The sequence below is a fragment of the Myotis davidii genome, unplaced genomic scaffold, assembly GCF_000327345.1.
Source record: "Myotis davidii unplaced genomic scaffold, ASM32734v1 scaffold2677, whole genome shotgun sequence".
Classification (NCBI taxonomy): domain Eukaryota; kingdom Metazoa; phylum Chordata; class Mammalia; order Chiroptera; family Vespertilionidae; genus Myotis; species Myotis davidii.
In genome coordinates this window covers 20690-34653 of record NW_006288260.1, presented here as the reverse complement: position 1 = coordinate 34653, position 13964 = coordinate 20690, and the positions used below count along the sequence as shown (strand labels likewise).

General features: G+C 40.3%; 1 protein-coding gene across 1 annotated transcript in view; it reads right to left on the bottom strand.

Moving 5' to 3' along the window:
* Nucleotides 1–13964, bottom strand: part of RRAGB (Ras-related GTP binding B) — a 25879-nt gene that overhangs the window by 11272 nt on the left and 643 nt on the right. Inside the window, exons 2-6 of the mRNA XM_015561651.1 lie at nt 13099–13254; nt 9254–9353; nt 4890–4973; nt 2918–2984; nt 392–614 (exon numbers count right to left, since the gene is read on the bottom strand). Of these exons, the coding sequence (XP_015417137.1) occupies nt 392–614; nt 2918–2984; nt 4890–4973; nt 9254–9353; nt 13099–13254 (630 nt within the window). The remainder of the gene's footprint in view (nt 1–391; nt 615–2917; nt 2985–4889; nt 4974–9253; nt 9354–13098; nt 13255–13964) is intronic.

The following is a 13964-nucleotide window of genomic DNA, read 5'->3' as shown; positions in this document are numbered from 1 at the left end:
ACAGTGGATAGAACGTTGACCTGCAAACCTATGGGTCCTGGGTTTGATTCCTGTCAAAAGCACATACCTCGGTTGCAGGCTCCTCCCCAGGCCGCGCCCTGGTCAGGGCACGTGCAGGAGGCAACCAATTTGTGTGTTTTTCTCACATCGATATTTCTCTGTTTTTTCCTCTCTTCCACTCTCCCTAAAAAAATCAATGGAAAAATGTCCTTGGGTGAGGACTGTGTGTGTGTGTGTGTGTGTACACACACAAATGACAAAACTATTTTGAAAGCTTAGGTGGAGATTTCCGCCCTGAAAAAAAAGGACAGCACTAATGTCCCTAAACTTCTACAAAAGAAGTTTGCAAAGCATGTCCACCATGGCCTGTAGCACCCTTTCTGTTTCTTACCAGATCCCGCTGATCCTCCTGGACCAGATCCATCTTGTGCACCAAGCAAAAGATTTTGGCATCTGGAGAGTTCTGCAGGATGGCCTCCAGGCATGACTGGTAATAGTGCATGTCCTTTTCCAGTTCCCGGCTCTCCACATCAAAGACATAAATCAGAACCTCCACATTTCGGAAGATGTTGTCTCGTTGGCTAGTGAAGTAGTTTTCCATGAAGGTGTCCTGTCTAGTAGGAAAAAAAAATAAGCAAGTCCTCAGTTTAGTCCCTTCTACTTATGATCTATCTTATGTGAAAGATAATCTAAAAGCTTCAAATGACAGGGCAAATACCAGTAATAGCAAACCGCTCTGGTTTCAACTTCTTACTTAAGCCTTGCACTACCCTAAGGCCCTCTCCTTGGGCTCCAAACATACTTTGACCTGTCCTTGGTTCTCGGAGACCCGTGGTCTATTCCCTGAGGGGCCTTGACACACGCTGTTCATTGCCTCACCTGGCACTACCTCTACTTCTCATTTAACTCCTAACTTGTCCCTTTAGATTTCAGTTCAATCCGTACTTTACAAAAAAAAAAAAAAATCCCTGACCTCCCTGACAGGCAAATCCAGTCACCATAGGCCCTTTTACCAATACACTGTTCTTCTTTTTAACATTTACAAGTATGATATTACACATCTGCATGAGTTTTTAATTAATGCCATTCACTTCCCTAAACAGAAAGTTCCGAAGTAAGGAACATTTCTGTTACTGTTCGCCACTGTTGCCCAGCTTTTAGCATAGAGCCTGCCATTGAATAGGTGCCCAGTGAATATTTACTGAAGAACAGTCAATACTCTGAACTATATGAAAATGACTCTAGGAACACTTTTTAGCAGAATGTTGCTCTCTGCTTCTTAGGCTGTGTGCTGTTTCCCAAGAAATTCTCAATTACCAGGTGCCTAGCAAAAAACAGAATTTTGTTGTGGGAAAAAAACTAATGAACTTAGCTTCCAGTCCTGTACTTTGCTATTAAATGGCTGTGTAGCCCAGCCAGTATGGCTCAGTGGTTGAGCATTAACCCGTGAACCAGGATGTCATGGTCCAATTACCACCAGTCAGGGCATGTGCCTCATTGCAGGCTCAATCCCCAGTGGGGCGGGGGGGAGGGCGTGTAGGAGGCAGCCAGTCAATGCTTCTCTCTCTCCCTCTCCCTTCCTCTCTGAAATTAATAAAAATATGTTTAGCCCTAACTGGTTTGGCTCAATGGCTAAGATCGTCAGACGACTGAAGGGTCCCGGGTTCTATTCCGGTCAAGGGCATGTACCTCAGTTGCAGGATCAATCCCTGGACCTGGTCAGGGCCCGTGTGGGAGGCAACCAATCGATGTGTCTCTCTCACACTGATGTTTCTGTCTTTCCCTGTTCCCTTCTACTCTCTCTAAAAATTAGTGGAAAAATATCCTCAGGTGAGGATTAACTGTGTGTGTGTGTATATATATATAATGAATAAATATATATAAATAAATGGCTGTGTGACCTTAGGAGATGCATAATATCACTGGACTTCAGTTGCCTTATGTGTAAAAATGACAATAACATCTTATTGCCTAAAAGAGACTTGGACTGATTTGGCACAGATTACAGAATTGGAAGCAATGGTAATAAGGATTTGTATGGAGAAATCTGCTAGGGTGCTAAGTAATCCATCTGCTAGCAACAGTGGAGTCATTCTCTTATGGAATATTTGGCTATTTTGTTGTTGTTTTTAACAGATACTCATTGAGCACCTATTCCATGTTTGGTTCTAGGCTAGGAACTGGGAAATGCTGAGCTAACATTGACTGTATCTCGTGAAGCATTTGGCTACGTGTTTTTTAACATATTATCTTACTTAATCATCAAAACAACCCTATGAGTTGGTACAATCATTATCTCTATTATATGGATGAAGAATCTGTGGTTCAGAGAGTTTAAGTGATCAATGCAAGATAACAGCTAACAGGGCTGAGATACAAATGCTAATATAACTCCAGAGCCTAAGCTCCTCACCAGTACACTACACATCAGCTGAAGATCAAATGGCCATAGGGTAGGGAGCAATACCGGCATACAAGCATAGCGAATGTTCATTTGTGATGGGATATTTGAGAACTGCCTTGGCCATGAGAGAAAACACTGTCTCCTACTCCTTCCACAGTGGAAAGATATGTGCTTAGGTCTTATGTATAGTGCTTAGACTGCCTGGAGATAATTAATACATAGCCCGGCCTGTGTAGCTCAGTGATGACTCGCATCATTGATGTTTCTCTCTCTCCCCTTCAGCCTTCCTCTCTGAAATCAATAAAAAAAAAATCTTTTCTAGTCAGGGATCTTGATTTAATCAAATGCCAATTCTAAATAAATTTTTATCCAATGTATCTCTTATGGAAGGCAGCTATGCTCACCACTATACCACCAACGCCAACCAATGTGTCTATTATGAATGATAGTTACTCTAGTATTCTCCATGCTGATTACTGCCACTGGCCTCACAAGTAATCAGATGGTACTTACCCACCACAGTCCCACAGGTTCAACACCAGGTTTCCCAGAAATCGAACATGGGAATGTTCTACATCAACTGGAAGGTAAATATGACAAATCTAGTAATTGCAGCATGCGAGGCGAAATTCAAACTAAGCAAAGCACTAAGCCCAGGATTTAGAAGGACCAAAGTGGAGTGAAATGCTCAAAGCCACAAGAAGGTGATTTTTAGCTTAATAGCGTGGTTTAGTGGCAAGGTGGCACCCCGATTATCCTGCGCTACAGAACTGGCTCTCATGTGAGTCGTTTTACTTTTTAGTAGTTTAGTGCTTAAAGCAGAAACAACTGCCAATTAAAATACTAATGTTAAAATCTCAACATGTAAGACAGAGACATATACCATTTAATAGCGCTTCCCTGACTCATTTACCCCTACTAAAGCTCTTCACAAAATAATTTTTAAAACAAACAAACAAAAAACACCCCCAAAACATACAACATAACCATATTCACTCCTTCTATTGATTTCCTTATTTTCATTACTGACCTGACCAATTCCCACATTGGGGGTGGTCATTTTTGACTCCTCTGTCCACATTCATTCATTACTATCCCTTATAATCTCTTTCAATTCCCACTCCTTGCTTTATAACCTGCCACTAACATTAAGGAAGGCCCTTCCCTTCGCAAGCCTACACAACCACAATAGCTCCATAATTACCTTCCACCAGGAAGCCTTACCCCCTTTATTTTACCCTCTAGGCTACTGCCAGGTTCATCTTCTTAGCACTACTTTGAACATGTCACTCCCCATTCAAAAAACTTACAAAGGCTCCTCTATGTCTATAGGGGGGCATTCAAGGTCCTTCAGAATGTGGCTTCCAAACTCCCTTTATATTCCCCAATGAGGCACATTAATAATGCCTTTTGCTCCAGTCCAATCTGGTTTATTCATAGTCCTCCCAAACCCCACTACCTCCCCAACCCCCAATGTACCTTACATCAGGGGTCGCAAACTTGCTAATAGGGGCCAGGCCAGTAAACATACAAGAGCAAAGTTAATCATTTCTGAAGAGTAAACATTTACCCAAGGGGTCGATGGCGTGAGTGGCAGTTACTCGGCTGTAGCTCATTTGCCATGCAGGAACATGGGTTTAGGATTAACAGAGGTTTCAATTTTTCGATCGTAGTGGGAAATCCAGATTTTTATGGAAACACTTACGTGTTGATAACTAATTCCAATTCTTAAAAAACATTGTTCAGGCCAAACAAAACACATCTATAGGCCTTTTCCAGCACACAGGCTGCCTGTTTGCGACCTCTGCCTTACGCTTCCCTCCCACTCCCTCTATACTTTGCCTAGTCTGTCCATCTGCCTAAAAAGTCCTCCCCACCTTTCTTTAAGGGTTAGATTCATCTTCTAAGACCCGACTAAAACCCCCACTCCTCTAAAAGCCCTACCTGGCCACCCCCACTTACCGTCATCACTCCCTCTGAATTCATTCAAACATTTACTAAGCACCTACTCTCTGCCAGGCACTAAAGGTCACAAGGAGGAAAAATAAAAATTCTTATCCTAGAAATTTTTCAAAGTGTAGCAAGTATCACCTTTACAATTTATGTGATAGTCAATCAATCACACAGTGGTATTTCTTCTATGACTAGCTCGAAGCTGTTGCTTAAACTACTGCTAACTTTTGTGCAATTTTAGATTCTCATAAACTGGATGGTAAGCAGCAGAGCATTATTTTTTTAAATGGACACTGGAGCCAAACAGTTCTTAGTTCTACCTCTCTGTGTGACCTTGGGCAAGTCACTTAACCTCTAAGTTTAAGTTTCTTCTTCTATTAAAAAAGCTGGGAGGCAGACTACTGACCTCACAGGCTTACTGTGAGGATTAAAGGAGCTATCATACATAAAGTGCCTGGCACATAGTAGGTGCTCAAACTACCTCCCTTCTCCCCTTTACTTCCCCCTCCTTGGAAAAGGAATCATATCTTACATGTCCTTGTATTTCCAACAGAGTCTACGAGAGAGTAGGTGCTCAAACTGCTATTAATTTGAAGACTATGTAAACGGTCTAGTACTAAAAAAAAATGGAAAGAAGTGCTACTGAGAAAGGGAAAGACAATAACAAAAGAAGTGACAGGATTCAGTGACTGTTTAGATATGGAGCACATGGAATAGAAATCTGGTTTCTATTCCCCATATCACAGATATTGTTCTCATTGACCAATGGCCTAACTGCCAAATCCAGTGGACTTTTTAGTCCTTGTCTTACTTTCTATAGTATGACACTGTTGACTACTCTCTTCTCAAAAAATTCTCTTCTCTCAGCCTCTGATATCACATCTACAACCTCTTTGGCAGACCCTCCTTCATGGTCTCCTATTCTTCTTTCTGCCCCTTAAATGTTAGAGTTCTTTGGGATTCCATCTTTGGTCACCTACTCTTCTATGTATTCTCCTCTTAGGCATGCTAATCTATTCATATTATTTTATTTTCCATTTGGATACTGCTATCTCTAATACAGATTTCTCTCCTCCCTTTCTGAATCATATATTGGACATCTTCACTTGAATAAACCACAAGTATCCCAAACTCAACGTTTGCAACTATAATTCATCATCTCCCCATTCTTCCTATAAAATCTATTCCTCTTTCAGTCTTCTCCATCTCACAGAATGTAACCATTTGCCTAAGCAAAAACCTTAGTTTCATCCTTGAGTCTACTCTTTTCCCCACCATTCCCCCCAAACCTATCAATCAGCAAGTCTTATTGACTCTACCTGTTAAATACATCCCAAATCCATTTACTTCTCATCATATCTATGACCACCACCCTAACCAAAGTTAAGCCTCCATCATCTTTTACTTGGTCTACTAAAATTGTTTCCTGATTTGTTAACCTGTTTCTACCCTTGCCTCCCCTAACCTATCCTCCATATTACAGATATAATAGTCTCTTGAAAATGCAGATTTTTACTCCAGTTTTCTTTAAAAAGAAAAAAAAATTATCTCTGTCTAAGTCTATATATGTATGATTGTATACACTCAGGAAAAAAAGGCCTGAGAATGAGGAAAGGAATATACTTTCTACACTTCTATGATGTTTGAATTTTTCACAAATATTATACTCTTGTCATTGAAGTTGAACATTAAAAATGATAAAATATGACTGTTACTTTCTGTTTAAAATTTTCTAGGGGCTGCCCTCTACTCTCAGTTCAAACTACCTGGCATGGCTTATAAGGCACTTTATGATCTAAAACCCACTTTTTGCCTCCCTCTTTAGTCTCATAGCTCTCCTAGTCTTCCTATCCTGCTATTATAAGAGCAACTGGAATGAACCAAGAACAGTACTTTGGGAAATCACATACATTTATGGGGCAGAAAGAAAAAAATATTTTTTAAAAAAGAGGGAGAGCTGATTAAAAATAAAGGAAGAAAACCAGGGTAATAAGGCATTAAATAAAAGCCAAGGGAACAGAATTTTTGAGAAGATCGGAAATCTCAGAGCCGTCAACAGTGTTTTAGAATAAAATACTTCATAATCATATTTTCATTGACAAATTTACTCTTCCAACACAAACACATTTTAACAGCCCCCTAATAAAGTTATTATTATCACCATTCTGTATCCTTCAAATTTCAAAACAAGTAGACTCTAAGTTTAACAAAATCAAACTGGACTTTTTCATCAATGACAATCTAGAAAAAAAACACTAAACATTAAAGGTGATGTAATATATTTGACGTACTCTTTTACTATTTTTAAAGAAAATTTTAAAAGCTGCATACAAAAGAATAGCAGGTAAAAATTAATGAATTTTTAATTAGTCTATAAGTTAAGCAGTAGAACCCAATGACGAACGAACTAGTTAATAATACACTAAATCATGAAGGCCAACACAATATTTTAAAGTATAACTTTTACTACCTTTAAGGAAATACAGTAATTGCTAACAAAGTATTATCAATGAAGGTCCCGCTTGAGATATCCTTAAGGGCAAGAGCTCTGTCCCATTCACAACGCCAGGAACACAGGAAGCTCTGGAAAAGCACTTGTTGAATAAACGGCCTGCTTTGATGTATATGGAGTCATATAATTTGCAACATACTGTTTATAACATTGCAATGATGCTGCTAGATTTTAAAACTATTTTAAGTAGCTCCAATATAGTTCTGAAATTTGGATCACAAGACTATTCGCTAAACTTAAGGTAGTACGTAAACTCTGCTAATTCCCTAAAAACAGAAATATTAATTGGATGAGAAAAAAGGTGCTTCAATGAAATGTAGAGAATTTAAAACATGAAGAGAAAGAAGTCTTCCAAGAATTGTGGCTGTTGCACAATGAATGGAGCAGGAGCACAGACTGACATTCCAGCTCTCATGCTTTCGAGTTGAGTGAGCTGAACTCCTGGGTCACACTTTCTTCATCTATGAAAATGAAGTTAATATAAGGACTAAAGTAAATAAAATAGCATACAATAAACATTAGCTTCCTCTAATCTACTAAAACCATGTGATTATTAGGCCCAGATATTTAATTTGGAAGAATAGGAATAAATTAAACTTTGGCAAATCAAGACAGGGAGGAAACTGGACAGGTACTTTCTAGAAGGAATTCTCTTGAAGCATGATAGGCCAAAGGACCCTGTCCTGACCAAAATTTCTGATGGACTACTTAGCTAAAAACTAGAGGAGATGTTTAGCCAGTGTACGAACTGTACGAAGGCTAGGAAAAATAAGCAACATATCTGATGAAAGAATTAAAGACAGGCTCTACCCTCTTTCATACTGATAAGGAAACTGAGGCCCAGTAAGATAGCGATTTTTGTGCTGGACTCCACAGTTAACAAACACTGGGTTCAGGAACATGCATGGGCTAAAATGAAAGAAACTGAGTAACAGAGGTAAGCATTTATTCTTAGGTTCAAATTATTAACTGCACAAGAATCAGGAGAATACGTGTTTTGCTGATAATATATGTGAAAAGAAATTGGGTGTTTTGCTATGACTCAACATAATGAAAGTCACTCCACAATAAGAGAGCCAAACGGTGCTGCCCAGAACACGAGATGTGACAATTCTATCTGCCCTGATCAGGCCACATCAACATCTGAGTCTTAGCACTTTAAGAAAAATGTAGATATGTTCAAACAAGCCCTTAAAAATCCTTCAAAATGATGTCAAGTGAGGAACAGATGGAGGAAGTGGAGATGTTTGACCTCTGGAAGATAAGACTTGGGAGGTAAGAGATGGCTAGGACTGATTGAGACATTTATCATACACAAATATTTGTAGAGGCTCAAGAGAGCGGAAAGGGGACCAGCCAACAGAAATAAAGGGAAATAGACTCGAAGCTGTAACTAAGAAATGGCTTTCTAAACGTTAGAGCTGCTCCAACTCAGAGTCTATACTACACGCCCAGCACAGAAATGAGGTTCCCTTCTCCTTTGTATCCTAGCATCTGGAACATAAGGTGTTTTTAAAATGTTTGTTTTCTTGAAACCACAGTAAGATACCTTAGGAAGTAGTGGGAGACTTGTCCCTGAAGTGTTCAGGATGCTAGAAACCCACATCAGGAAATCTTTAAAAGCCAGATAAGGGCAATGGCTTTATCACCTAGAGGTCAAGGACCATGACAGGATCCAGAAATGCTTAGATGCTGCAAAATGAAATGGCTTTACAGCCTAGAGACAAAGGGGTCTCTCAGGAGCGTGGATCCACTGGCAGCCCAGTGAGCCTACACGAGGAAGCCAGATTTAACATTCAAACCATAAAGGGCAATGAAACGTTTCTCAAGTCAAAGCCAGAACACCAGTGAGAACATTCATGTGTATCCAGGAAGAGAAACAGCAGAGCACAGATTAGGTTAACCTCCCCCTCATAACCCCCGGCCCCCAGCAATTTACCTTTTAATGAAGACTAAGAACTAGCAGCTGCTTAAAAAAAAACTTAGGCGATTTTATTGTTATGCTTGTTAATACCTATCAATTAATTTCCTTTTACATAATAACAGTTAAAAAACGAACACCTGCCCCCCCCAAAGAAAAAAAAACAACACACACAAAAACAAACAAAAAGATCCCTATGCTTGTTTAAGAAAAAGCAGGGTAAACAAGAAGTTGCACGCGGGCATCCCACTTGGTAAGCAACCTAGAAAAGAGCCACCCAAGAGCGCAAGCAGTAGTAGCCAGAATTAGGCCAAACACCTCTGCGAAGAAATGCAAACAGGGAAAACATGCTGCAAAACAAATCTTTCAACCTCTGCATGGCCAAGTTACTGCAACCAAGTGTGTTATGCGGATCATTAATAGTTAAGATCACCTGACTTTACAATAAGATAAAACATCTTACTTGTTGCACCAAGTCGACGCGTGTCTCTGGCAATATAATTTGCAAAGATAATAGATCTCATGCTGGTCTTACCAGACCCACTTTTACCCATCAATAGCACCTAAGGACAAAGTGGGGGGAAAGAATGAAAAGAAGTTAGCAATCTAAAGCAAATCAAGTCTACAGGGATCTCTCTCTCTCTCCTGTACTTGATGTTTTCCGGAAGTAACAGTACCAACAACCTGGTGCAGATAATGGCAACTAATTCCTCAACCATCTGTAAAGGCAGAGATACCCAGAATTCCAGGGCCCAGATGCGTAGCTGTCATGAGTCACACATCCTCTTGGCAACAGAACTGCAGTGAGTTTATTATGCTATTAGTATACACTATCATGTATTCAAAACTATGTTAATACCCGGCCAGCATGGCTCAGTGGTTGAGCATCTCGATCAGGGCAAATGCTTGGGTTGTGGGCTCAATCCCCAATGTGGGGCGTGCAGGAGGCAGCTAATCAATGATTCCCTCATCATTGATGTTTCTCTCTCTCCCTCTCCCGTGCTCTCTGAAATCATTAAAAATAGATATATTTTTTTAAAACTATGTTAGCGACATAGCAACTTGAGAGGAAACTGAACCCTGATCTCGCATAATCTAATGTTTTGTGCACTGAACTATAGGACAGGAGACTTTAGTATAACCAAAAGTTTTTCCTCCTGCTCAAGGTCAACCTTTCCATCTCTGCTACCCATCTCATCCTTTCCACTGACCTCCATGATTCTGCTGTCTCTTCTTTTTCAATGTCCATGGCCTACAGCAGTGGTTCTCAACCATCCTAATGCCGCAACCCTTTAATACAGTTCTTCATGTTGTGGTGACCCCCAAACATAAAATTATTTTCGTTGCTACTTCATAACTGTAAGTTTGCTACTGTTATGAATCGTCATGTAAATATCTGATATGCAGGATGTATTTTCATTGTTACAAATTGAACATAATTAAAGCATAGTGATTAATCACAAAAACAATATGTAATGATTTATGTTTTCCAATGGTCTTAGGTGACCCCTATGAAAGGGTCGTTCAACCCCCAAAGGGGTCAAGACCCACAAGTTGAGAACCGCTGGCCTACAGGATCAACTCCTTAAACTACCTATAGCACTCCTCCCTCCCCCCAATCTGGCTTGTTTATTCCTCTGCCCTCATCTTCTGATCCTCCTTGTCTGGAACTTTTATTGTCCAGCCATACTGAACTGAACTGCTCGTAGTTCCTGTCATTGCTCCCAGAACTCCAGGGACCTGTGCACTAGGTCTTTGTTTCACCTTGTACTCTCTGCCAGTAGCTTTCCATTCCCTTTTCTTTCTTCAGCTAAGCTCCACCCATTCTTCAAAATTTGGTTCAGTGACCACCTCCTCAAAAAGCTTATCTGGCCCTGGCCGGTATTGCTTGGTGATTAGAGCATCAGTCTGTATACCGAAGGGTCGCAGGTTTGATTCCCAGTCAAGGGCATATACCTGGGTTGAAGGTTCAATCCCCAGCCCTGGGGCGCATGTGGGTGTGTGTGTGTGTGTGTGTGTGTGTCCGCCCGCGCGCGCACAGGAGGCAACCAATGGATGTTTTTCTCTCTCCTCCTCCCCTTCCTCACTCCCTTCCCTTCCACTGTCTTTGAAAATAAAAAATATCCTTGGGTGAAGATTAATCATAACAAAAAGCTTCTCTGACCCCAATACCCTAGGCTGGCTTAGGTAATTCTCACCTCTGCCCTTCCATGACACTCCTACCTAAAGCGCTGCAAAGACCATAATGCATTACAGTTACCCAATTTTTTGGACTGAGCTCCTGAATGGCAGAGAGAATCCCCTTGGTACTTTCAGTGTCTAACATATAACAGATGCTCAAAATATGTTCCTCAAATGAATGGACAAGGTATCAAAACAAAGGTATTAACAAGCACATCAAACTCACGGCATGTGGCCTACTGGCTGTGAGTTTGACATGCTTGGTATAAAACAAGCAAGTTATTAACAATGAGAATTGTCCAATGGAAAGCCTGGCCTCATGACAGTGAATAACCTTCCTGTCAAGGTCAGCATTTAACAAAGACAGAAAAATACCTGTCAGAGATGCTATAGATTCTTGCACTAGAAGGGAATTGGAAGATGGTAATTCTAAGATTCTTCAAATTTATGAAACACAGTTCCAATCACCTTGCTTTTCAAATGAAGGGAGGGGTACATGTTCTATCTTCAACCCTAAAATAATGTATAAAAGTTCCTAACTGCAAATATAGGAAGTATTAATGAAAGTACACTGCACTCAAGCTCAATTTAATCTAGTTAGCTATATAACTTTATCGCACTAAGGAAATGTTACTCACGACCCAGTCTAAAATGATTAAAAAAACCGTTTTTTTCTTATTCATGCACAAATTTCTGCTATTTCCAGACAGCCTTATTAATAACTTTAGACAGGCTCATCAAGAACATCCCCTTAGCAAAGTGGAGTTTTTTATACAATATTTATTAGATGAAGTTAAGCCTAAATATGATAAATTTCTTTCTTTTTTTAAAAAATAATTCTTTATTGTTGAAAGCATTGCATATGTCCCCTTTTCCCCCATTGACTGCCTCCAGCCCGCTCTCACCCCCAACCCCCCAGGCCCTCACCGCCCCATTGTCTGTGGCCATGGGCCATGCATATTCGCATACAGGTCCTTGATTGATTACTTCCCACCATCCCCCCTTCCCTCTGAGATTCCACACTCTGTTCCATGCTTCTGAGTCTCTGGATATTTATTGTTGAAAGCATTGCATATGTCCCCTTTTCCCCCATTGACTGCCTCCAGCCCGCTCTCACCCCCAACCCCCCAGGCCCTCACCGCCCCATTGTCTGTGGCCATGGGCCATGCATATTCGCATACAGGTCCTTGATTGATTACTTCCCACCATCCCCCCTTCCCTCTGAGATTCCACACTCTGTTCCATGCTTCTGAGTCTCTGGATACATTCCATTTATCAGTTTATTTTGTTACTTAGATTCCACATATGAGTGAGATCATGTGACACTTGTCTTTCTCTGACTTATTTCACTTAGCATGATACTCTCCAGGTCCCTCCATGCTGTCTCAAAAGGTCTTTTTTTTTTAATTTAAGAAACCTTGCTTCAATTATTTATGAAAGACTGTGTTAGGTACTGATCGAAGTGCTCTACATGTATTTGCTCATTTACATGTGGTTCAGTGGTTGAGTGTCAAATTATGAACCAGGTGGTCATGGTTCGATTCCCAGTCAGGGCCCATGCCCAGGTTGAGGGCTCGATCCTCAGTGGGGGATGTGCAGGAGGCAGCCAGTCAATGAGTCTCTCTCATCATTGATATTTCTCTCTCTCCCTTCTTCTCTGAAATCAGTAAGAATGTATTTTTAAAAAGACCCTATAATGGTAACATGTGAGTTGGGTTCAACATAAATGTACAGGCAGAGGCCTGTGTATGTGTGTGTATGGCTTGCAGAAAATGCAATTCATTTGTAAATTTGGAGAAAAACAAATTCTGTATGGCTATGATAAGGTGCATAGGTGTGGTAGATGGTTTAGTCAGGAATCAGTTTTTAAAGGGCATTCTATGCCACGAAGTCCCTTGGATTTTATTCTATGGGCTTTGAGAAGTTACAAAAAATTAAATGTGTGAATGACCCAGATAGATATATGTCTCAGAAAAATTAAATTAAGAAGTAAAGAATGGGACAAGAGTCTGGGAGAACATTTAGAAGGTTACTGCAACAGTCCAGGAAAAATGGTTACACCACATTTTCTGAACAGTAACTTCTTACCTTCACCTTCATGTTTTTGATGTACTTAATGCATCTTACCTTTTTCTTCAAGGCTGTATTTGGCAGCGCCCACCTGCAGATATAAACCATAAGACAGAATTTCCATGATCCAATTGCCTTAGAAATTGGGATTAAAGAAATACAAATCAATACAGAGATGCAAAAGAGCATATTTAGCACAACAGCTGAGAATGGCTGTGTGTGAGACCTCAGTTGAGCAGAAGCCCTCATTTTCCTAAATTATATAACTGGGATTATGCTAACCTATCCCCTAATTACATGCTCAGGCGATAGCTCCTAGTTATATTTATTTAGGAATATAAATGAGCCATTAAAATGCAAGATTCCATTTTTCATAACCTTAATTTTTTTTAAGCAAAGCAAACATACACAAGTGCTTTAACAAAGCAAACAATATTGCCATATTTAAATGTCCTCTATTTTTTTAAAGCCAGCCTCCGATTTTAAAAATGTGGGAGCATCTTTAACCCTTCAGCTGTCTTTCCAAGTCATATTTCACTCATTGCAGGCACAAAGGATATAAAATACAAGATTCAATTGCAGATACAAATTGGCACAGAAAGCACTCGCAAGTCCATGATCTCTGCCCAGGCAATACCAACCCTCCTTGTTAGTCTTCTTATCCTCAATATGATGCCAAACCTCCTTTATTGATCATTCAAAGCAATTCAGAACCGTCACCTCATTTAGAACATACCTCCCAAGGCTGGTATTAGGCCTATCCCTTCCCCTCCCAAGGGTTTTTTCAGCCCAGTTACCAACCAGCCCTCTACAGTTTACCCAGTCGCCAAAAGCATGATACTAATCAACCTTACTGGTAAACAGAAGCAAGTTATCGCGGGTGGGGTGTCCTAATCCACAATACTCTCTTCAGTTAGAAGCTC